The 23,751-nt window shown below is 41.8% G+C and overlaps 4 protein-coding genes across 5 annotated transcripts; 1 reads left to right on the top strand and 3 right to left on the bottom strand.

Moving 5' to 3' along the window:
• Positions 1-321: 321 nt before the first annotated feature.
• smpd1 (sphingomyelin phosphodiesterase 1) lies at positions 322-6,572 on the bottom strand. The gene is made up of 9 exons (XM_020086196.2): positions 6,359-6,572; positions 5,996-6,241; positions 4,625-4,945; positions 4,085-4,365; positions 3,543-3,716; positions 2,627-2,798; positions 2,326-2,402; positions 1,724-1,869; positions 322-1,643 (listed from the first exon to the last, which is right to left on the bottom strand). The coding sequence occupies exons 2-9, from the start codon at positions 6,200-6,202 to the stop codon at positions 1,225-1,227; spliced, it is 1,797 nt and encodes a 598-aa protein (XP_019941755.2). The 5' UTR covers positions 6,203-6,241; positions 6,359-6,572; the 3' UTR covers positions 322-1,224.
• A 558-nt stretch (positions 6,573-7,130) lies between these two features.
• On the bottom strand, positions 7,131-14,886 carry ilk (integrin-linked kinase). The gene is made up of 13 exons (XM_020085417.2): positions 14,752-14,886; positions 13,728-13,885; positions 11,345-11,510; positions 11,136-11,231; positions 10,859-10,955; positions 10,683-10,766; positions 10,509-10,594; positions 10,309-10,418; positions 8,765-8,892; positions 8,553-8,674; positions 8,077-8,176; positions 7,742-7,872; positions 7,131-7,648 (listed from the first exon to the last, which is right to left on the bottom strand). Exons 2-13 carry the CDS (start codon positions 13,814-13,816, stop codon positions 7,499-7,501), a joined length of 1,359 nt encoding a protein of 452 aa, XP_019940976.1. The 5' UTR covers positions 13,817-13,885; positions 14,752-14,886; the 3' UTR covers positions 7,131-7,498.
• Positions 14,887-15,799: 913 nt separating this feature from the next.
• Positions 15,800-17,910, bottom strand: timm10b (translocase of inner mitochondrial membrane 10 homolog B (yeast)). The gene is made up of 3 exons (XM_020086251.2): positions 17,768-17,910; positions 17,579-17,674; positions 15,800-17,102 (listed from the first exon to the last, which is right to left on the bottom strand). Exons 1-3 carry the CDS (start codon positions 17,792-17,794, stop codon positions 16,464-16,466), a joined length of 762 nt encoding a protein of 253 aa, XP_019941810.1. The 5' UTR covers positions 17,795-17,910; the 3' UTR covers positions 15,800-16,463.
• Positions 17,911-17,947: 37 nt separating this feature from the next.
• On the top strand, positions 17,948-23,267 carry LOC109628835 (hepatic and glial cell adhesion molecule). Of its 2 annotated transcripts, XM_069539609.1 has the most exons (8): positions 17,948-18,082; positions 18,933-19,068; positions 20,797-21,138; positions 21,717-21,998; positions 22,205-22,322; positions 22,449-22,519; positions 22,638-22,717; positions 23,028-23,267. In XM_069539609.1, the coding sequence occupies exons 2-8, from the start codon at positions 18,942-18,944 to the stop codon at positions 23,133-23,135; spliced, it is 1,128 nt and encodes a 375-aa protein (XP_069395710.1). In that variant the 5' UTR covers positions 17,948-18,082; positions 18,933-18,941; the 3' UTR covers positions 23,136-23,267. The 2 variants fall into 2 exon arrangements, with proteins under 2 accessions (XP_069395710.1, XP_069395709.1); XM_069539608.1 differs by lacking the exon at positions 17,948-18,082 and having other exon boundaries at positions 18,904-19,068.
• The last annotated feature ends 484 nt before the right edge of the window (positions 23,268-23,751 follow it).

The raw sequence follows: 23,751 nt of genomic DNA, 5'->3' as shown, positions 1-23,751 counted from the left end.
CACAACCCTCGATACAGCCACTCATCATAAACTACAGGCCCAGACAGTAGGCATCCATAATCTCTCACAGCAAAGCAGAGTGCACCAAGATAAACGCTGACTGAGGTATCTGTAGGTTATCAGTTCCATGTTGATCTTGTTTGTAGTTTCATTACAGAATGCACACAGACATTACTCAAACTAATTTTAAAGTGGGACAGAAATAGCATTACGTGAACAAAATTAAGAGAAACCCAAACATATTTAAATTTAAGATGTTTTAAGATGCTTCAGAAACACTAAATCAGAATTTTTCCAACAAAGCAAACAAGTGGGCAAGAATTTAATATTTCATCTTTTATTCATATAATCTTTAAATTATTGCTTTCTATATCCATCGTCATGCTCATGTTACACAACAGGACACATAGATCAAGACCTGACAACCTTCCCAAGCTCACACCGCTGAAAGTCTATCAAACTTGTTCTCCATTACACCTGGAAGTTAAACCAGCAAACAAAAGAACTAAAGTGCAGACACAAGTAAAACTCAGTGAGGAATACTGACGCTTACCTAGACAAGAAGACGTCTTTGCTAAGGCAGATGGTGCTGTGCATTGAGGTAATGTACATTAACAGACCTAAATCTTCATAAATGGTTCAGATAAAGAACTTTAAAAATGAAGATCCTTTACGCAGCTTTATGACTCAGCAAAACTAACCCTACATAATCACTGAGATTCATTAATCTGCCAGATGTGGTGAACTAAAGCATTGTGGGACAGGTCAAAAGTGAGAAGGTGATACATTTAAAGCAAACTTTCCACTTTGTCCCAATTAACAAGGCAGCATTTGAAGAAATTTCATGCATGAGCAATGAAATCTGAGCAAAAACTTGATCAATGTTATCACACAGCAACATTTCAGGATTGCTGTCCAGGATGGATTCAAATTATTTTCCCTGAAAAAAGGCACCCAGTACAGGACTGAAAATCACGATGTCAAACAAACCCCTGTTCTGTACTTTTCAAGTAAATAACATTATGAAAACTTTCAATCAGTCATCACACAACTGCACAAGGCAAACACTGACAAATCCTCACTCTTCACAGTTTATGAAATCCACAAACTGTTAGTGATCTTTGTCGACCCACCAGCATCAAGAAAAAAAAATGTGACTCAATTTCCTTATTTGGTCCAACTCCTCTTTTCTCTATTCAACCATCCAGTCCAAACTTCCTCAGATCAGCAGAGAGTTGTTCTGGCAGCCTTCGCCAAGTTTCCTCCAAAACCATTGAGCAGGTCGCACTGCTCCAGCTCATCGGCGCGCCCACTCCGCAGAGAGCAGAGCACTGAGGTTTTGCATGTCTCCTTGCACGGCACAGATACGTGTCCTTTATGCCTGAAGTACCAGAACCTTTGGAAGACTCTGTCATCCTTGATGAAGGCCTGCATCAGCTCGTTGTAATCAGACGGGAACAGGGTGGAAAGACCGTATGCCTCAGTGGCGCGGTACAGCAGTGTCCACTTCGGGTTTTGTTCTGGGCTGAGTGGAGCCCCCGGACTGTGGTTCACCTCTGTGAGGTTGAGGATGTAGGTTTCATGGTCGAGCACGAGCCAAGAGCTGCCGGTGTAGTTACCATCAACATAGTAGACACGGTATCCTGGAGAGAGTTAAAGAACTGAATCTTTATTGCTTGTTCCTTATGAAATGTTCAATCACTCATCTAGTTTATGAACTCACCTGGGTTCAGATTGATATAGGTAGTGACACTAGGAGCGATGAATGCCACTCCCAGCGGGCGGCTCATGGTGTCCTCATCATAAAACATTTCAAACTCGTCTGTGTGTGTATGACCAAAAAACTGCCCAGTAATTGTACTTTCATATCTGGGAAGAAAAAGCAGGACGTAAGACAGGGAACAGAAAACTTTATAACCTGTCCCATCCTTCAGGTTGTCGACAGTTGCGCTACAACATGCAGCAACTGTAACCACAGTAGAACCCTTATGAGTCTAATGGTATTTTAGCCATTTCAGACATTATTATTGAAGAATTGGACAGTAAAACAAATACAAAGGTCCAGATTCGGTCCAGTCCAGAAAATGGATGATGGGATTATGAGACGTGCAATGTAACCACATTTCCAAGGGTTCCAGAGTATGGATAAAAGATTGCAGATAAAATATACAAGTATCATGTGATGCTGTGAAAATGTGTGTTTCATGTTACATTCTCAACGGTAACTTAGCAGTGACTTCATACTGTATATTCACAAGAAACAACTGCTGAGTGTACGGAACAAAATGTCCTCCTCTCCCTCCCTTACATGATCAGTGTAGCTACCTGTTGACAATGTGATAGTAGTTCCAGCTCCAGCTGCCAAGACACAGGCCAGGTGGGATGTGACCTATGATATGTACCTGAGTAAAGTGGAAGATGACACCATATACAGGAGGATTATAGTACTAATAAAAACAGGTTGTATTGCAATCTCATGCTCAGTTCCAGTTGCTTGAGGGAAAGGGACATGAAAAAGACTGTAAGTCATTACCCAGATCTAACATGAAGTAGGTGGCCAAAGAGGGACATTAAACACCCCCAGTCCTCTTTCAGTTGAACATTTTGTTTTTGTTGCTCCACTCACCTTCTCTCCCTTGTCCTCACTGGTCTGGAGTATATGGACCAGCCACTGCAGCTGGTTAGCCGGGTCAGTGGAGTTCACCATCAGCCAGAAGTTTTCTCGAGCACAGAAGTTCATGTTGAGAGAGACCACCCTGAGACCAGGCCGAACCTTTGCCGTGTAGAATCCTCCATATCTAAAAAATGACATACACAGACAAGAGTTGAAGGGAGTTCCCCACTGGACACAAGTTTTACAGATCAGAAAGTGAGAAAAGACTCTCGAAAGCAGGTCGATGAGCTCCTCTCATGTTCAGACCTTTGTAAAAGGGAATTATGAAATGCGATCACTTCTCTGTACAAACAGTGGGAAGTGAGGCGATGTAAACAGTGACACAACAAGTGACATGTGACATAAAGAAAGTACCTAATAAATGATATAAAACCATTTACTGATAGATCATTTATCTAGGAACTAGAGGGTTATCAGTTGGCCGATAATATAAATGAGCCTTTCACAGGTCACAGGTGCAGTTTGTGACATATTGTGACCACTGAAATCTAATCAGTTCATCTTTGAGTCCCAGTGAACGTTTGTACGAAATTGGAAAGGATTCCTTAAAAATGATCTGGAGATGTTTTGTTCACAAGGCAAAAAATGTGTTTGGTGAGGTCACAGTGACCTTTGACTTCAAAAATGTAATCACTTCAGCCTCGAGTCCATCTGAGCATTTGTACCAAATTTTAAGAAATGTCCTCAAAACGTTCTTGAGATATGTTCACAAGAATGAGACGGAGGGACAACGCAAAAACATAACGCCTCCAGTTACTGGCTGTCTCAGAGGCATAAAAGAAACAGCATCTATATCTTGTTGACCTGCATGTCAATGCCATAGCACAACTTTACTTTCAAATAAAATGAGCAAATGAATAATAAGGACCTAAGAGTCTTCAAAGCTTCCTCTGGTAACCATGCGGACCATTCCTCTGCCATCGTATTGTAGAGCCAGGACGACGATCTGTTACCATGAACAAAGGGCGGAGGGAAGCTGTTCACTGGCGTACTCTCATGATTCCCTACAGCAGGATAAACTGACACGCTAGGTCCCAGGTGTCTGCACAGAAGACAGGAGGGAAGAGGTCAAAGTCAATAGACGTTTGGATCAGTTCCAGGTGACACAAGACAAACAGCCGAAGCAAAAAATATCCTGAAGGATAAACAAACTGAGTATCAAGAGTATAAGGGCATCTAAGGTTTGAGCAAGGACATTATCCAGCAGCTGCGAATCAACAGCAACATGGCTGAAAGGTTTGACATTTCAACACCATGTTTCATCACTTATTCTATTAAAAACTACTCTGACAGCTAAGTGGCTGCTGGTAAATGTATCTTCAGTAGTAGCTTAACTACACATTCCACTAAACGGCAGTTATGTAAATCTTATATCAAAACACTCAAAGCTGATCTTGAAAAAGAAATTACTTTTGGATGAGCCTGGAGATGACAGTAAGCTCTGACAGCTGCTGTTTCCTGGTCTGAGACCAAACATTGTGCGCTGGTATATCTCCGGTCCAGTACACCCAGTCCCAGGGTCCGGCTCTGGCTGCATTTTCCAGGAAGTTCTCCACCGTGTGCAGAGGCAGGTCACACTTACTGTAGGTTCCCCAGTACCCAGCCTCTCGCCGCTTCCAGCTGGGAGAGCCAGAGTCTTCACGGCAGCACAGAGGGTCCTTGCAGTCTGCGGCGCTGCCTGCTTTGTACTCCTGTCAACCATTTTTAAAGATGCACTTGATGTCAAAACAATGTCATGTCACTAAAAAGCATGCCATCAATTTTAGTTTAATTGTTCCAGATTTCTTGGGCAAATCTATATCAAACTGCATTTAATGCCCATGCACTTTCTGACTGACTTTACTCTAAGATGCAACAAAAACCTGCTATGTTACAAAGAGAGGGGTATAACCACATTTTCCAGAATCAAACAATTGTACTTTGGGGAATCTCTCAGCAGCACACGCTCACCTTGTCCCAGTGGATGTCAGTTATAAACAGGACCCTGCTCTGTGGAGAACCAGGTTTAGGAGGAGAGGGTGGTTTCACAGGAGGCTTGGGGACCTTTGGCAAGGTGATGTTCCAGGCTGCGTAGATATCAAACTTGCCGCAGGAGGGGCCGATCAGCATGGCACACGCCTCAGAGGGCCCCAGCAGGGACTGCTGCAGAGCCCGGATGAAGTCGTCCCTGAACAGTTCGGTTATTTGTCGACACACCTGCTCATCGGCCAGATGGAGACGGATACATGCCTCCCCAAATGCACGTGCTATGCGCTCCTCGTTTGAATCAGTCTACGGGAGGTAACAAAAAGCCATAACAAGGTCCAAGAAATGGTGTGAGAAACTATATGCTTCACTGACAATTCAATCAATTATTCATCTTGAACACACAATTTTCAAATGTACAGAAGTTATACAGCATTGCATTTGTATTTTAATGACATTGCTCTTATTGCTGAGCCGATCTGTTCTCATCCATCACATTTCATTTGACCCTGTGTTCATTTAAATACCAAGAATTAAACTTGGAACTGAACTAATGAAAGTACGTGGAATCTAACCACACCAGTCTGTCAAATATTTTCTTTTGTATAAATACTTACTGAATATTGATTCACCTCTGCATCTATGTAAACTGGTTTGTTGCTGTGCTCTATTACGTGTGACATCTATTGCTCTTCTGTCCCTCCTCGGAGACGGATCCCTCACTTCCTATAGTAAAAGGATATTTTGGTAGTTTGTCCTCGCTCTTGTTGAGGGTTAAGAGCAGAGGACGTCAACTTGTGATTTGCAAATATCAACTATATAAATAAAATTCAATTGATTTTTCTTCGATTCTCCCAATGAACATTTGAACTTTTCTGACTTCCTGGACTCAGCTATATTGCGGATTTGCTGCTAATCTACGAGCCGCAGCACAGCCTCAGATCCTCAGACAGGGCTTCACTTGCTGTTCCCAGAGTCTGATCACCTCAGAGACTTGAGGTGATCAGGATTTTACAGGCAGGGCCCATCAGCTCTGGAAATCACTGCCAGAGGATCTGAAACTTGCAGAATCAATGACATCTTTTAAAATCACTATATTGCAGCACAATATTTGAGTGCAAACATGTCTTATTTATGTTACTATTATTTATTTTAATTGCCTGAAATTGTCTGCCTTAGTCCTGAAATGTCCTTATCCTTGTTTACTCATGTGCTGCATATATAAAGTTAATCAGAATGACCTTTTCTCAGTTTAATTCTAAAGTATTTCAGTGATCATTGCTCAGACCCACAGGTGAAGTCAGGCTGTGTAAAGCATCTTAAAATCATCATTAGTAAGAGATCTGATCACATTACCAGCAGGGCGATATCAAGGATGATGAAGACAGCTTTACACATGGGACAGGTGATATTTTTCCAGTTGAATCCGACCCTGAGCTGCTCCACGAACACCAGGTCCTTCCCCGGGGTGTGCGCGGGGTGACCGGACGCCAACAGCGGCAGCAACAGCACGAGGCAGCCGGCGAGGAGCCCGCAGGAGGGGGGCACAGCGGGGCGCCTCATGGTCCTGACGACAGGTCTCCTCCGAGAGGTCCGCAGCCTCTGTGAACAACAAACCAGGAAGTCACATCAAGAACCAGTCATGTAACTCACCACAAACAGAAGAGCAAAGCTAGGAGTGGTAAGACGCTAGCTTAGCTTCTCACTCTCCCTCTGCACCTCTAAAGATGAGTCCCGGGCCGAGGAGGGTGGAAGTCGTCGGCGTGTCTCCTGGCTTTGAAGGCCGGGGAAGCAGTGGACACAAGTCGGTGAGAAAGCAGGTCGGTGAGCTCCTCTCGTGCTCTCTCAGCTGCACGCTCCCGGGTGTGATGATCACAGCCTCTCTGCTCGCTCTTGTGAAAGCCACAGAGTCAGCTGACCCGTCATGTGACCATTCATCAGCTGCTCCCCCCCCTCCTCCCTGCCTCCAACTCTGTTTGTTTTACTCTCCACTTCCACAAACAGAAACTATAAACCCAAGTTCCCTCTGCTGTATTTACATGAACAAGAATAGAAGTGAGAAGAGCACATGCAGTACCTCAATCCAGTCCAAACAACACTTCACATGATTGTCTGGTTCTTGTGGTAGAAATATAAAATAACTAGAATAACCACCCTGCTGCAGCTTCCCTCTGCCAATCCGTAAAGTTTCATTCTTATTACTTAAAGGGATAGTTTACCTAAAGGTGATTGTTATTTATCATATGAAGGTGACTCTTACCCTGCATCATAACAGACTTGTCACATGCCAAAAGCATGAGAACTGAGTTTAGAGGTTCACTGTGACCTTAAAAAGTTGTATTTCTCAAGTAGTTTGAAAATTATCATACCACCATCTTGTGACCTTCTTCACAGGATCACTCAGAAGCAAAAAAAAAGCAAGAAATAATATCTTTCCAGCAGGCTAACATTGTTCGGAGGAGGATGATATCTTCAAATAAAACGACAAGGGTTTGTCATAAATATAAAATATTTATTGCATTGGCATTTGTTGATGTGTATAAAAGCAGTGTTCCTATACACTTTCTTTGGATCAGTCTCTAAGCAATTGTGCCTGACACATCGCTGAATATTTTCCACACTGGACTTAACAGCTTCCAGCATTTCAATTCTTGATATAATAAAAGAGCTCATAGATACGCTAAAGAACATTTATACCTCAATTTTAAATTATACAGAAAAAGCAGATTTGAATTGTGTGGCTGAAGTGGTCACTGACATTATTTACAGCAGCTTAGCGGATACATGGTGATGATAACAGTGGTTTGATGATAAAAAAAAAACATAATAGCAGGAGAGTACATGCTGCAGCTGATGCCTTCACTTGTCTTGCATCTTCTCTAGGATGGGGACGATCATGTCGAACTTGGGTCTCTTGGCTGGGTCTTCGTTCATGCAGAGCCTCATAAGTTTACAGATGTGAGGTGAAATCCCTGGAGGAATAGTGGGCCGAAGACCCTCGAGAGCCACCTGGGAAATGGGAAGAGGGCGGAAGTCAAAATCTTTGGAAACACATGGACAAGGATGTACGTCTGTGGGTGGATAAACACTGCACCCATTTACCTTCATGCCAATCTCCATGTGTGAGAGGTCAGCGAAGGGCACCTCCCTGGTGACCAGCTCCCATAGCAACACCGCAAAGCTCCACATGTCGGCGGATCTCCTGTTGATGTCTTCAGGCCTTTTCTGCAGCGCTGAAGACAAAACAAAGAGGGACGTGGAAAACCAGGAATATAACTGGACAACTCGCAGGGTTTATTTTTATTCTGTAACCCAGGCGACTCCCCATATGGACAGCATGGCTACCACTCAAGAGAGAACAAATTATAGACTTCAGGATTTTTTTACATGAATGACTCAGAATGGGAACAGGAAGAGAGAAAAAAAAAAGAGAATACCTTCAGGGGCCATCCACGCTGGAGAGTACATACGACCCGGACACTGGAAGGAGAACTTTGCATCTGCCATGCTTAACCTGGCTGTCATGTCCTCATCAATCTGCAGGTCAATCACATCAGCTTCACAGTGGGTAGTGGCACTAATAGACTAAACTCTTATAGGCCCTGTTCAGACCTGGTATCAACATCCGTCCTGAGAGATCCGATCACAAGTGGTCAGTAATAATCATTATGTTTTGGTCGGTGTTAATATTGTTGATGGTGACCACACACAAATCAACGTAGGTCACTGGGAGTCATAAAAAGATGGTTCATTAAATTCATTGTGAAACTGCAGCGGGTGGGGGGACACAGCGCAAAGAATGTGGCTACATGGGTCTAACATCACCTCCCAATGTGGTCTGAGTGATCGGATCGCAGGACGGATGTTAAGAGCAGGTCTGAACGAGGTCTGAGTGGTCAAAGACAGTACTCACCATGATATGCTTACTGTTGAGGTAAAGCCGGGAAACCATTGGTTCTAAGGTGTGGAGGAAAGCCATGCCGCTGGCGATGTCCAATGCAAACTTCACTGCTTGGTTCTGGTCGACCACCAGAGCTGAGGAAGAGGAGGAGGATACAATGAAGCCAGAGGACAAAGTAGACAGTATGGTGGGTTTCAGATCCATTTCATGCTGGAATGACTTACTGGTGCCCTGGTGGAGGATGTTGTAGAGGGATCCATATGGCATGTAGTGGGTAATGATGATGGGGTGAGGAGATGGAGGTGACTGACAGGCCCCGAGAACAGGCAGAATGTTCGGATGAGAAAAGATCCTATGGAGACGCGACAGACAGAAAGTGTGTGTGATGTTAAAAAAAGAAGAAACAAGTTGGTATTTATATCTTCTGCCAAAAGGAAAGTCTCTCTCAGCTGATAAGAAAAGAAGAGGAAACCCATTTAAAAAAAAAGACGAGTAATGTCCTAGAAGCTTTTTCTGCATGAAGGAAACTCTCTCTCTCTCCCACCTCTGTATCATCTGCAGGCCTGAAAGACTAATTTAGAATCTTGAATTGAATCTTAACTAACTAAGCAGTAGTTTTTTTATTTATCTGCAGCTCTATGCTGCTGAATTTTTCAGGATGCTCAGAATGCTTTATGACCTAAAGCCAACATCACACTGCCAAGCTCCTACAGTTGCACACTCCTCTGCACTCACTGGGGGAGAATCATTCTTTGACTTGGCCCGTTCTGAAGTGTCTCTCTCCCTTTCCTTTTAAGGTTTTGTTTCAAGGTTTCTTCTCACTTTCTTCTCTTTTTTTCAGGATAGCTCAAAAACTACACACTTAACGGATTTCCAAGAATTTTCCTGGATGGGAAGCTGATCTGGATAAATGGGCAGATTTGGGAATTATTTTTCAACATGGTGAAATAGGCCGTCAGACTGAGCAGAGGAATGCGCCAATATGCACTCATATTAAACCATATATTTAACTAATAATAATGTTGGGAAGATATTTAATTATGTATTTTAGAATAATTTATTTTCTGAATTCAAGTTCTATTTATTTGAACTGTAACATATCAAGCCTCAATTACATTTTTTTGGGGGGGGGGGTTTGAGGGTTAGATAACGACTTCATAAGATTCATTGCCAATTGTTTTTTGTATGTATCTGCCAATATACCTTTTTTAATCCCTAAGTATCAGCAGCAGCCCAGAAAGATTCATATCGGCCTGATTCTACCTTTGGGTGATAATTTCAGGTAAAAGTTGTCACAAGAATATCAACGTGGGTCATTGCAACAATGACAAACATGATTCAAAATAAGATTCCATTTGAACTATGATGAATTTAATTTCATGTCATGCCGGCCCTCATGTTAACTAACAATGAGGATGTTTGTGGGATTTGATTTCCACAGCCAAGCGGAACACATGACACAGCAAAAAGTAATTCTTCACCACTTCACCAACCACAACCAATTCTTTTGACCTTTGACAATTAAAAACTCCTCCGCTCATTGCACAAGATCCCACATTCTCAGACCTCAATCACCACCAATCAGTCAAATCCAACCTCATTAGTACTGTGTTTATACCCGGACATGAAGAGAGAGGAGACTCCTGCTGAGCCAAATGCATTAGCCTCAGTTTCTGCAAGCAAACAGATTGAGAGGTACTTTACCCCCATTATGCCCGTAAAGGAATCCTGACGTGTCTATTCAGGAAATACTGTTAAAGCCAGAAACCTGAGTTTGGGATGCTCCTCATTGAAGTCTCTGCTCTTCCTGGTGGTCCAGTCTCTCACCTGCAGCACCTTCACGACGATCTCGTCCCCCTGCCACCGACCCTGCCATAACTGCAGACACAGCAGGCAGTGTGGTCAACAACACAGGAGCTGAAAGAATTCTAAAAAAGACTGACACACTCACAGCAGAGTGCCACTGACCTCTCCAGACTGGTTTTCATTGATCTTTGCCAGGAGAGAGAGCTGCTTATAATCAATACCAGCCTGCTTGTTGAGGGTGCCATTACCTGAAAGAGCGAAAACACGAATAATTCATGAAATGTCTTGATTGGACACGTTGATTAATTCCTTTTTTATGAAATGCCTGCTACTCACGAGGTCGTGTTCGCATTGTGCCCTTCCAAAACGTCTCCTTATAGGGGACTTTGGTCATACTCTGGCCCATTTTCTCTGCCTTTTCTAAAAAAAAACACAAAAGAAGAAATTTAAAAAAATAAAATGCAACTTTTTCGCCTGTCAATTTGTTAAAATGCAGACAAATGACCTCTGACCTTGAAGCAGCTGTCTGAGGTGAGGCTTGGCCTTATCCAGAGGTGTCTGTCCATACCTGTTACACATACACACCTGGCCACCGCTGGCCACCAAGTCCTAGAATAGAAAGAGGGGTTCAACTACGCTGTGTACAGATTAGATTATATCATAGTGTTTAAAACAAATACACAAGGTGTTTAACAAAAACAACACTGTAATGGACATTTCTGCCCACAAGAGGGCCTTTTTTTAGCCAACAGATTGTGTGTCTGTGTTGGTGTGTGTTTTGCATCGCACCTCTGCAACCTCGTCCTGACCCCAAAAGCAGGCGTAGTGGAGCGGTGTGTTTCCATGTTCGTTGACCGTATTTGGATCTGCTTTGCACTGAATCAGCTGCCACACACAGGTTATAATGTTAGAAACCTGACCAACAAAGTTGACAATGTTTTCTCCACACAGATGTAGGGTGCAGCTGAACCCACACTAAACATCTGACTTGTGCATACCTTAGCCACGATGTCTCTGTGTCCGTGGCTGGAGGCGAGATGCAACGGTGTGTCATCTCCACGGTTCATTACGTTTATGCGAGCGCCTCTCATGATGAGCATGTCAACAACGCCGCTCCTCCCTTCCCTGCATGCCCAGTGCAGGGGGCTGAAGCCGTGGTCGTCACTAAAACACAAGACGCACAGAGAGAAGGGCAAGTAAGGATGGACAAATCCAAAAAATAGTTGCTCACCAATCTAAGCCTGACTTGGATTATAACACTTTAAGGGGATACTTCACCCAAGAATGAAAATTCGCTCATTATCTACTCACAACTATGCCGATGGAGGGGTGGGTGAAGTGTTTGAGTCCACAAAACACTTTAGGAGTTTCAGGGGCAAATAAAATTGCAGACAAATCAATTGAAGTTAATGGTGACCACTAACTTCAATTGAAGTGGTCACCATTTACTTCAATTGTATTGGATTTGTCTGCAACGTTATTTACCCCTGAAAGTCAAAAGTGTTTTATGGACTCAAACACTTCAGCCACCCCCCCATCGGTGAGTAGGTAATGCCTGAATTTTCATTTTTGGTTGAATTATCCCGACGACATGTTGCTTTGAGGCGTAAGTTAGTGAGACCCTAAACAAGTATCAGCTGACAAAATACTATATGTGTGGATCACCCTGACACAGGTTGTCACACCCACTACCTACCAGTCTTTATTTAGACTTTTAGTGCATGCTTCCTCTCCCTGCCTGCAGCCTGTACCCATCTGACGACTGGCTCGGTGATATATATGTCTGTACAAGCTGGAATGCCGGCTAACATATGCAAAGACACCAACACACAGACGGCGTACACTGCTCTGCCGCAGTCCAAATGGAGCCAAACCATCACCTATGTGCGACCGGCCCCTTCACCCAGCTGAGGGCTTTACATGAGATGACCCCCACAAGGCAGCTGCCGTGGCCTCTTGCAACTCCCCGCAAAGCCACAAAGTCTACACTGCATTAACAATAAAACTCAACAGGGCTGTGGGGAAAAGCTGCAGCACCAGCTCACACTGAAGTGAAACAGCGGTTAGTCACATTCTCTGGAGATTCTGGTCCACAGACAATTCACAGTCTGTGTGCTATAAAAAGCAACAAAAAAAAATGCTCAGGAATGACAGAGGAGAAAATACTCTTCAGTTTAATGTTTTTTATGTGTCTTCCTGTGTTGTTTGCTCCTTGAGGGGATCTGGAATTTCAGTTCCTACTCAGCCACATTTATTTTCCTATATAAAACATATAATTGGTTACTCTGAGAGACAGAAAAAAGTGGCCGGTTAACACAGTTGAGCCGCCTCAGTCAAAGCAGGCCTCCCTCCAGCGTAATGACTGGTCTCTCAGATGTTTATGTGGGACTGCAGCTCTGTCAGCGAGGGCCTGGCCCTGTATGGAAGTTGAAGAGAGGAAATGGTCTTGGCTGCTGCGTGGTTGGCCAGCAGCTTCGTAGCCCTCAGAGTCAACGTCAACAAACTGCACATATATGGTCTGGCCCAAGAATGAGATAACCAAGTCATGTGGTCTTCTAGCTCCTCTGCAGTGAGGAAATTGTGGAAACAGGCATGAAAAAAGCTGTATACCCTTAACAATTAAATGAAAATTCATTCTATTTGTCAATTTAGAATAATTAATTGTGTTTGTTGTCACATTCTGAATTTAAAAAAAAATGTTGTTGACAAAAAACAGGCCAACAACATTTAAGTGGTTATTTTTAGTCTGACCAACAGTATAAAACAGTTATTTAATATAAAACAATTATTCTATTATCAAATGTGCTATTGGTTAATTTTCTGCCAACCGAATTAAAGAAGCACTTTAATGTGAAGTCTCTCAGTGGAGTGTAGGACGAGCTTTTGGTTGTATTTTCTCGTCTGTGTCACTTACGTCATCGCACAACCTCCATAAATCACCCACTGCTTTTATACACACACACACACACACACGTTTTTTGGGTATGACATCATATGGAGAGAAATCCAAAAAGAAAGGGGGAAAAAAGTACAAACTGGACTGGAATTACCAAAGCTGGGTGATGTTCAGCAGTAAGTGGAGTGGCTGGGAGAGCACAATATGGAAACTATTTGAAGCAGGGATCAAACACACACACACACACACACACACACACACACACACACCAGCACAGAATCCCTCACCTACCATACCAAATGTGGTACGTCTGCTCCTCCGATCATTAGAAACTTCACTCCAGGCTGTTATTGCTCACACTGACATCACTACACTGCAAGACCCTCACGTCCACGAGGAGACAGAGGCAGCTGCTGCTGCTGCTGCTGCAGTCAAGGCTTTGTATAACATCTGAGTGAGGTGTGTGCAGGTATATATCCTCTTACCCCAAGTTGAGGTCATTCTCTGTGTTGTCCAACCACAGGCGAACAGCCACTGAGTTCCCCTCCCGACACTGCGTGAAGATGTCATCCATGGTTATGCAGCCGGGGCCTGATCTTGACTCTTTGCTCTTTTAATCTCTGTCAGGATCAGGAGATGTCGCCTGCAAAAAAAGAGTTCAAAGAATCTTATTATAGTTTGTTGCAGATACATTTTTTTGTCGTGCACTGTTTATCTTCCAGGGGGCTGATAAAGTTAGGCAAACAGACAAATATTTCTCAGTGTCTCGTGAGCCTTATTGGCTAACTTCATGTCCATGAAGTGAAATGAATGTGTGATAAAAATAAAAGTACATGATAATTATGATAATAAGTAGAAGGAGAAGAAGAAGAAGTATTAACTATTTTAAGCATTAGTTCTCTTGTTGTGCAGCACTTCGTTCTTTGTGTTTAAAGGAATCTATAAATGAAGTTACAAGTTATTAGGAACATTAATAATACTAAGAAGAACAAGAAGGAGAATATTACCCTTTAAACAATATTAACCATTTTAACCACTTGTTTTCTTGTTGTGCAGCACTTTGTTTAAAAGTGCTCTATAAATAAAGTCATTGTTAAAAGTTATTAAGAACATTCATACAATAAGAAGAATAAGAATGATAAGAATAAGAGTAATTAAACAAAAATGAGAGAAAGAAACAACATCAGTTACAACCAGTTAAAACCATTATCAGTCAGGCTGTAGGTTATTGGTTCATTCCCATACATTCATCCTCATCCTATTTTTTTTTTAAAGTTGAACGCTGACTCCAACTTTGAGAAACCATGAAGCCTGAATATCAGCCTGAAGAACTGAAATAGTTTCCCATCCCATGTTTCCTCTCGGACTCGGATGGGCTGGCCTGTTCAAGGATCACTTTGAAATCTATTGTTAGAAAAGTCAAAGTGAAGTTCACCCAGAACCGAACCTGCTGCTCACAGAGAACTCAAATCTCTAGCCTCCAGATAAAAGTGCTCTGAATGATCTTACCAGCTGCAGCACGGTCGACTTCTTCTCCTCACTTTCTTTTTTCCCACCGTCGCTCGTCTCCTCAGATTTAAGGGAATGGTCGCTGAGTCCACGCCCCGATCGTCTCTGTTGATGTGGGCTACTGCTGAGGAGCTACTGTCCCGGGACGCCCACACAACAGCGCCCCCTGCTGGAGACAATGCGGTGACGCTGAACCCATGGGGCATGGGAGAAGATACTGAGCTCAGGTGAGACAAGTAGATTGTCTCCATGGAGATTGGACAGAGAACAGTTTCTTCCGTTTCTTCTTCATCATCATCATCAACTTCTTCCTTTTCTTCTTCTCCTTCAACACCTTCTTCCCTTTCTTCTTCATCATCATCATCTTTAACATCTTCCTTTACTTCTTCAACATCTGCTTGCTTTTCTTCATCCTCTTCTGCATCATCATAATCATCTTCTTCAACTTCTTCCTTTTTTCCTTTTCATCTTCCTCATTTTCTTCTTCTCATTACTGTTATTATTAGTATTATGGAACAATTCCATACATGTAAATTAACTGGCAGGAAACTGGGCTTTGTTGCATTTGCTACATTTCATACTGATGTAATTTGATGCTGATGTTAAAAACTGAGAGTAGACCTTTGTTCATTTGAATAATTACTCCTCTGCATTTCCCACTGACATGTTGAAATGTCTTCTAGACAAAAGACAAACTGAAATGGCACTAACTCCATGTGTCACTGAAAATACCAAATCGTCTTTCTCCTACTAGTTAGCTCCTGAAAGGGGCAATAAATCTCATTGGTTTTTGATTATGGTGCAACTATATTATCAAAACAATGGTTTGAATGAACCACGTTCGTAGTGAACTACCGTCTCCTTTTACATTCCTTTACTGTCAGTTATCATCCTACACATCACCACACTTTGTGGTGGATGAATGGAGCCAGTAGGAATGCTTTAAGATCGCTTATCGTGGTTCTGCTGCTTGATTACAGAGGACATAACGTGCACAGTGCAGAGGCAGGAAATGAGGTTCATGGACTGAATTCACACCCACAGCACAGAGAGTACACGCTGCAGCCCACTGCTGCATTAGGACGCCCAGCAGTGCGAAGCAGCCTTTTATTTTTGCAAACAAATACATGTTGATAGTGGAGCATTTAAATGAAGAAAACATGAATGAAACCTTTTTCTTTTATTATAATCATTCATGCTGTTGTCATCCAACTACACACCAATTGTCTGAGTCTAGGGAATAATTAGACTGTGCTATGCAGGCTTTTGAAAGTCCAGTTTAATTTAACCAGGCCTCCGCAATCCATGACTGCAGACTGGGGACTGATCACTGCCACTGACACAATTGAATGCATTATTGTTATTGCTTTTTATAAAACAACATAGTATTATAATACCTAGGATTTCACCTGTCACACATTGCCAGAGTCTATATTGAGGTTTTTTAAAATAGTTTTGTGAAAAAACACATTTTTAAAATATGATGTGAAAACACAGAAAAGAAGCTAATTGTCGCATCGGAAAGAAAAGAAGAGATTGTATGACATGATTATATGATACAAGTTGTTTTAGAATTTATCTTAATCTATGTATCACTATTCCTTTCAGCAGTACAGAGAACAATGTGACATTTGGGACGATCAGTGATGAGTTGCCTGGCAGATTTGGGTTGTTTGTGGTGGGAGTTGGGACTCCACCCAGACCTGGCATCATCACTGGCCTGACGGAGGAGGAGCCTCTGGCGCTCTCTCTTGGCTTGACACAGTAGGTGCAGAGACTGTTGACACAGGCATGTCTTCTGATAGTGAGGATGTTGTAGATGGCATTAACACAGACACTGAGCTCTTTAAGTCTGTTGGGACACCAGCTATGGGCGGCTGTGGAAAGACTTCTGTAAAAGACGGTCCACTGGCAGCTTCATTAAGTACTGGAAGATTTATAGCTTCATTGGCAGGTGTGAACGCAGTGGCTGCTGAGAAACTGACTTCTGTGGCTGCAGTGGATCTGGATAAAGCAGCATCCAGCTCAACAGGAATCTCTAAACCTGCTGGCTTTAAAACTGAGCCTTGTGCCTCTAGTCCAACATCAGTCGCTAAAGGGGGTAACAGTGCAGGTGTTTGTGGGGGTAGAGATGCATCGACAGGGATTTGAGATGCTGATGAGGCCTCTGCAGCAGGAGGCTCCAGAGATGCAGCAGCAGCTGCCTCTGCGGCTTTGGCGTTCTCCGCAGCCTTGCTTTCCATCTCGTCCATCCGGCGCTGCACCATCCGAGGCATCAGCTGCACGTAGGCGCCCATTATGCGGTGGTTGGAGCGAATCAGCTTCCCTGCACAGCTGTCCACGCAGCGCTCCTGAACAGACAACATCAGGTCATGAGTCCACATCAACAGTGTTTCAAAGGAGCATTTTTGAAAACCTGCACCCACTGAGCTCCCCACCAGACCCAACCTGTTACCATCTATTCATATTAAGGACACCACTCGTTAATCTTGTCTTTTTTAAGTGATCAATTTTTATGTTCCTTCTGTCAGTCATTTCAGGTCATTGCTTTTTTGAGTCCCCTGGAAACATTTCCAGTGTCATTTTAGCAAATTGCAGCACATTTCTGTATCTGCATGTGTTTGCAGCAAGATGTAGTCTGAGTTTGCACGTGTTTTCTTAATCTGCAGTGGGCTGAGCTCTCTCGGCCACTGTAACATAGACTTGAGGTGCTGCTCATGTGTCCATATACTTCTGGCCACGTATTGAATAAGTAGAGAAACAGGAAGTAAACACAGCAAAGCAAAAACAACGAGTCTGACACATATATCTGTGGCGGTGCTGGTACCTCGTCCATGGTGAGGTTCCTGTAGTTGAAGTTGCTGGTGCAACGCTGGAAGCAGATTTCGGTCATCCGGTTGTAAACCATCAGGAAATCCCGCAGCTATAAGAGACAAAGTCGCTCAAACTCAACATTCAACAGGTTCTCGAACAGATAAACTCGATGTATTTACCAGTGTAAGAAAACGCGACTCACGTTTCTCAGCTGCTGATCCAGTTCCATCGCTAGTCCCGTCTGGTTAGCTGGTTAGCTAGAATGCTAATGTGACAGCGGTGCAGCTACAGAGTTGTGTTGTTTCTGGTTCTTACGTGTCTGCGGTGAATGAAGTCACAATCCCGCAACATGAAGTTCACGTGTCAGCCTTCACGCACAGATTATAAACACACATGAAGACATCCAGGCGGTGGATTGACATGGCATGACATTCACATGCTGGTCGCCATGTTTGAAACGAAGATCGTCTACGCTCGGAAAGATGAATGACTACTATGAAAAAAAGAACCCTTTCCGGTTTGTAAAACTACAGTGTTAGCTTGCGTCGGTATTGAGTTGTAACCTAACTGACAATTCTGTAAAAGTGAAAACATATTTGTCATTGAAATTATATATATGTTATACAATTGTAATATAATTTACACATTGCCAACATTTGTATTTAATTCAGACAAACAACAACAACAGTTAGAGTACTTCAGTATATTGATCTCATTTTCAATAAATATTGTCATTCCTTATCTCTTTATACTGCAGTCTCTCTATATAAAAGGCATTGTAATTGTTAAGTGATAACACAAAATGTTGTTTATGTTATTATCTATTATGATTTATTAATATGAGGATGTAAAGTGTAATCAAATACCTCTACAGATACTTGATGGATTACCATGGTGCAGTATAGTATTTGTGGTTTGCACGTGTGCATGTGCTTAATGCATTAGATCCCAGCTTATCATGCACCAAAAAGCAGTAACATGTGAAAGCGAAAGGCAGAAAGAAGGACGCTACTGAGTAAAAATTAATTTTAACAATGCACATTTAAAAAAAATTTAATATAATATTTTTGGCTATATTTTCTTCAATTATACTTAAAAGGTTCAGCTCCATCACTGATAAAACATCATGTTTGATTGAACACACTTCAAACTTGTGTGGTAAAAGACACAGAATCAGCGTATGACTGTGTTTAAACGTTTGTTTTGCTAATGAATCTATCACATAGCCACATGAAACTAAAGAAACAGAAAATAAACATGGAGACACATGCACTTTTGTCCTGTTTCTGCAGCGTCTTTTGAGAACAGCATGTACTCAGTCCCTGCAGAGCCTGAATAACTGACTGTGTCCTCTGTCCTGCTCACAGTCACAGATTATGCTGCTTGTCTGGGAGGAAAACAAAGCTCAGAGACCAAAGATGAAGTCAGAGAAGGAGGCTCCTTCGAAAGCAAAAATAATTTCCAAAATCGTACTGCTTGCGTCTATTGGTCTCTTCAATTCAGGTATGTCGCATTTCCTAATTTAGAATTTGGTACATAGTTGTATTAAAATTTGCTGCTGTTATTCTAAATCGATCTCATTGTTTTCCCTCACAATAGTGTGATGTTTCACTTTTCACTTGCATGTTAATGAAATCACAGTTTATAATGTAACAGAAAAGCAACAACTAAGGATGATGTTTTGAAATGTGGTTGCCATTTCATTTTGTTTATTTTGTTTTTAGCATGAGGAAATCATGAAATTGCAGTTAGTAAATATAACTTTTTAACTACAGATTTTCAGTACCGGGATACCTCATCATATTACTAGCGAGTATTTGAAGAAATTGCAACCAAAAAGACGTAACAGAATTGTGTTTGTTAAAGTTGCATACTTGATATAAATACAAGTTGATTTTTGCAGGGTTTGACACAATAGAGGTTTGTGCTAATATCTTCGTTGTTATGTGTAATATGCAACAATGATTGATAGCATGAGAAAAATAGTTTGATCTGCAACTCTTTGAAAACTGCACATTATAGACATAACAAAGGTAGTATTTGTTACTGGGGTATTTGGTTACATCAGACTATGTGGGCGTTTTTGTATCCAGCCTGTGCAAGTATCACAGTAATCGTGCCTTCATGCTGTTAGACAAGCAGTTTTCAGATGTCCAGTTATTTTCAGCTGTGGCTGTGATTAATCCCTGTGCTGCTATTGTTGTGGCACCAGAGTCACTGAGCTGCTCTGTTTCTGCAAAGCTAGCATGACATCTGGATTGCTCGCAGAGCTCTTTTCATGAACTGCCAGGGAGGAAATTTGAACAAACAATCCTCACTTTTGTTGGCTCATGCTTGCCCATCCCATGGACTGATGGCTGTTACGGCTGTAATGTGGATGTGCCATGAAAACTGGCTCCAGTAAACAGCAGCGATGGGGCGTGATGAACACACAAGATATAACTCCATTACCCGCTGTAATTGAAAAAACAACAACACTGATATGCACATTGATGACCATTACCATCTTGCAACTGTTAATAATGATTGTGCTATTGCAGTTAACAGCCTGCTATATTTACCAGGTTGTTAAATTATATGCTGATAGGTCTTTCTATAATGTTGTCGACCCCATATACAGTATATCAATGAGTCTATAGGACTAAAGAGAGTACACACCTATTTGATTGTGTTTCCAGACTCACTAGTGTTTTTGAAGTATTTTTATTTTTTGCACATGTAAACAACAAATCCCAGTTTCAAAGACCCGATAAGTCCTTATCCATATCTTCCTTTCAATAAACCTGGATATACAACCTGGACTACCCTAATAGAAATCAGAATTTCATTGCCTGTCAACATGTTATCCAGGTTTAAAAAAGATTCAATGGTGGTTAAGATTCGTGAGAAATGAAGGTCCACTTGCGGGAACACAAGTCTACATACTGTTATGATCATGTATACAGGTGTATGGAAAATCAGGAAGCCATATCCTGAATATTATCAAAAACAGGAAAAGGGTCAAAAGCAGGATACTAACACATGTATAGACACTCTTTATATAATGCTATACAATGCTACTGGTACCACAAACTAGATTACCACAATAGTTACAGTTCTGCCTTTGTATGGCAGAGTTCAGTAGACAAGTGATTTGTCATGAGTCATGTGTCAATCTCTATTACATTAGTTGAGCTATATTGAAATTGTGTGGATATGAAAATCTAACACAGGAACCTCTCTTCTCTCCAGGTGAGGTGTTGGCAGTGAACATGACGATCCCCAACTCTCTGATCAGAGGTTCAGTAGGAGGAGAGGCTGTCCTCTCCGTCTGCTACAGTAGTTTCAGCCTTGACCTGCCAGTAATCAAGTGGCAGCTCAAGAGGGAAAAGTCTATCACTGTTGTCCAGTCAATCGGAACCGACATCATCGGAACCCTCAGACCTGAATATCGCGACCGTATCCTTGTATTTGAGAATGGGACTCTGCTTCTCCACAACCTCAGACTCTCTGATGATGGGAAATATGACGTGGAGATCTCTATCACAGATGATACTTTCACAGGAGAAGGTAGCATCACACTCTCTGTGGATGGTAGGAGGACAATTTCTTTGTTCATTTCTGTGAGGGTAATGTCAGGCTACAATCACATCTCCTTGATGTGCACCTGTGTGTTAGCAAACATCTATCTGATTTAGTTTAAAGATTGTTGACTCAACTATATGTGACAATATGTAACTGCGCTCTGGCCGAAGCATTTATAATGAAAATAAAACAAGGCCTAAGATGGAGCCTTGGTGCACATCACATTATTCATGTTCCAGGTTTTAGAGCTAGGTTTAGGTTTTGAAATAAAAGCTTAATGACATCATGCTTGAAGAAAGATAGGACTGTGGATTAGTGGTCATAATTATTTGCATTAGTAAGAAATCAGTTATTAGTGTTGTGTTTCCATCGTATTTCTGCAAAATAGCCCAAATGGTTAGAACTATGAATTCAAAATAACAACAGTATTAGATACAAATATCCACAGTCTTTTTCTGATATTTTTCTGTTTGATGTGATGTATTTTAGATCTTGACATTCATCAAATGGAGAACAGCATGTTTGCTTTTCTTTTTTGTCCATTCACATGTTAAAAACCATTTGTATCTACTGTCACCTGTACTCAGAACCTATATCAAGGCCCTACATCCACATGGAGTCTTCATCAGTCCTGGAGCTCAGTGAAAATGTCGTCCTCAACTGCTCCCATGACAACGGAACCAGGACTACGTACAGGTGGTTCAAAGGCGGAAAGCCACAGACCAATGAGACAAGATTCATCTTGTCACCTGACCAGAAGCTCTTGACCATAACAAGGGTATTGATGGTGGATGACGACATCTATAGCTGCACAGTGGAAAATCCTGTGGGGAATGGAACTAGCCTACCGATCAGACTGACTGTCTACAGTATGTGATACTGTCATGGTTATCAGTTACAGTGTGTTGCATATAGTATATACATTTTATGATCAGAACCCTTATAGAGCCAAACTGCTACTATAGCTGAATCTAGCTTTAACTCCAGATTTGTAAATATACTTCAACAATCATATAATGTAAAACTATTTCTTGCATGTTTCCATGTTGTTGTGTTCATTATTAATATTCAGTAGCTGTGATCTTGAATATGCAAACAGGAAGAAGTTCCCTTTATATCATTCTCTCCACTGGAGGCATCTTCCTGCTCATCACCTTGGTAACAGTATGTGCCTGCTGGACGCCTTCCAAAAAGTAAGAATTGCTACTCAGCACACAAATCACGCCTAAGTAGCGTCACTCTGATTTTAGAAAAACATGTCTGGAGTGCAAATAAACTAAATTATGACTTATGCATTGGTAACATTTTGTCTTTGTTAGGCCAAGACACCCACCTACAAAGCCTCTCAGCTTGTATGACCTCTCTCATCGCCCAACAATCAAAAAGAGAGGTACGGTATTGTTGTAATAGATGAACTTGCCACTGGGCTAAAAATTAATGAAAAAGTGAAATAAAAAAATCTGGCGACGCACGTGAATGACTGCTCAATATTTTGTGCTTTGCCACAGATGATGTGCTTCCAAAATCGACACAGCATAATGGAAATGGAATTCATGCAGTAACGTCACTTTACATCCTGCAGCAAAAGGTAACTGGTTTTTATTAGATTCACTGACTTACAATATCAATAGTGGAAGTTTGGCTTTTTGCCCCCAGGTAATGACCAATGATAGTAGTTGTTAGTAACAACTACTATCATTAACAACTTGTTACAATGCATAGTTTCACAAACGTCTGGGCACAATGTAGAGAACCAAAGGTGAGATGTTTATTGTGAAACTTCCAACAGGATATTGAATGTGGACAGAGAGGGCTCATGAATCTAGAAGCAATAAATACTCTTATACTGAATGAAATCTGCTCAGCTGCATGTGAAGAATTCACCCTGTTTTTTGAAGGATCCCTCGATGGATGACTCATCCAGCAACAGTATTGGCTCTCCTGAACATGACGACCCACCACGTTACATCAGTTACCCCAAGCACACCAGTTCACCTAACCACTAGCCTGGCTCCCCCGCCCGCTCCTCCCCTCTTCAGGTCATAGCAACTCAGAGGTCAGACTGTCTATCAGATACTTCCACCTATGGCGAAGATCTCAAAACCATCAACAAGGGTTTTACAATATCATTCCTGCCTGATGATATGAAATTATGTTGTAACTTAAGTAGCAGTTGCTGGATTAGAAGCACAGCCCATATAGGGGAATGTGGTGTGAAATGACTCAAGGTTTTAAATAGCATCAAAGTCTGTTTTTTGGTTTACCACATTATACCATAATTTACCAGATCTACAAAATCCAAACTTTGGCAAACAGCATGAAGTCTTCATGGAGCTAACATTGGGTTTGTTGTTTGTAAAGATCAAATTTATATGAAAACACCTTGAGAAATACTATTCTGTTATAGTGTCGAGTGTGATATTCTGTGTTCAGTGAAGTTAAGCAGTAGCCTTGTAATATTGTGTGATCACTGTTTGGTTTTACTAGATGACTTAATACCATTGTGAGGAAAGACAAAAGCACATTAAAGCAAGTGAGGTGGTATTCAAATTTTCTATGAATTTTAATAAAATGTGAAATTCTCAAAATAAAGAATGATGAGAATGTTTATTTGCAAAGTCT

This window comes from Paralichthys olivaceus, chromosome 15 (assembly GCF_024713975.1).
Source record: "Paralichthys olivaceus isolate ysfri-2021 chromosome 15, ASM2471397v2, whole genome shotgun sequence".
Classification (NCBI taxonomy): domain Eukaryota; kingdom Metazoa; phylum Chordata; class Actinopteri; order Pleuronectiformes; family Paralichthyidae; genus Paralichthys; species Paralichthys olivaceus.
The sequence above is the reverse complement of the archived record's forward strand: the minus strand, read 5'-3'. Positions and strand labels throughout refer to the sequence as shown.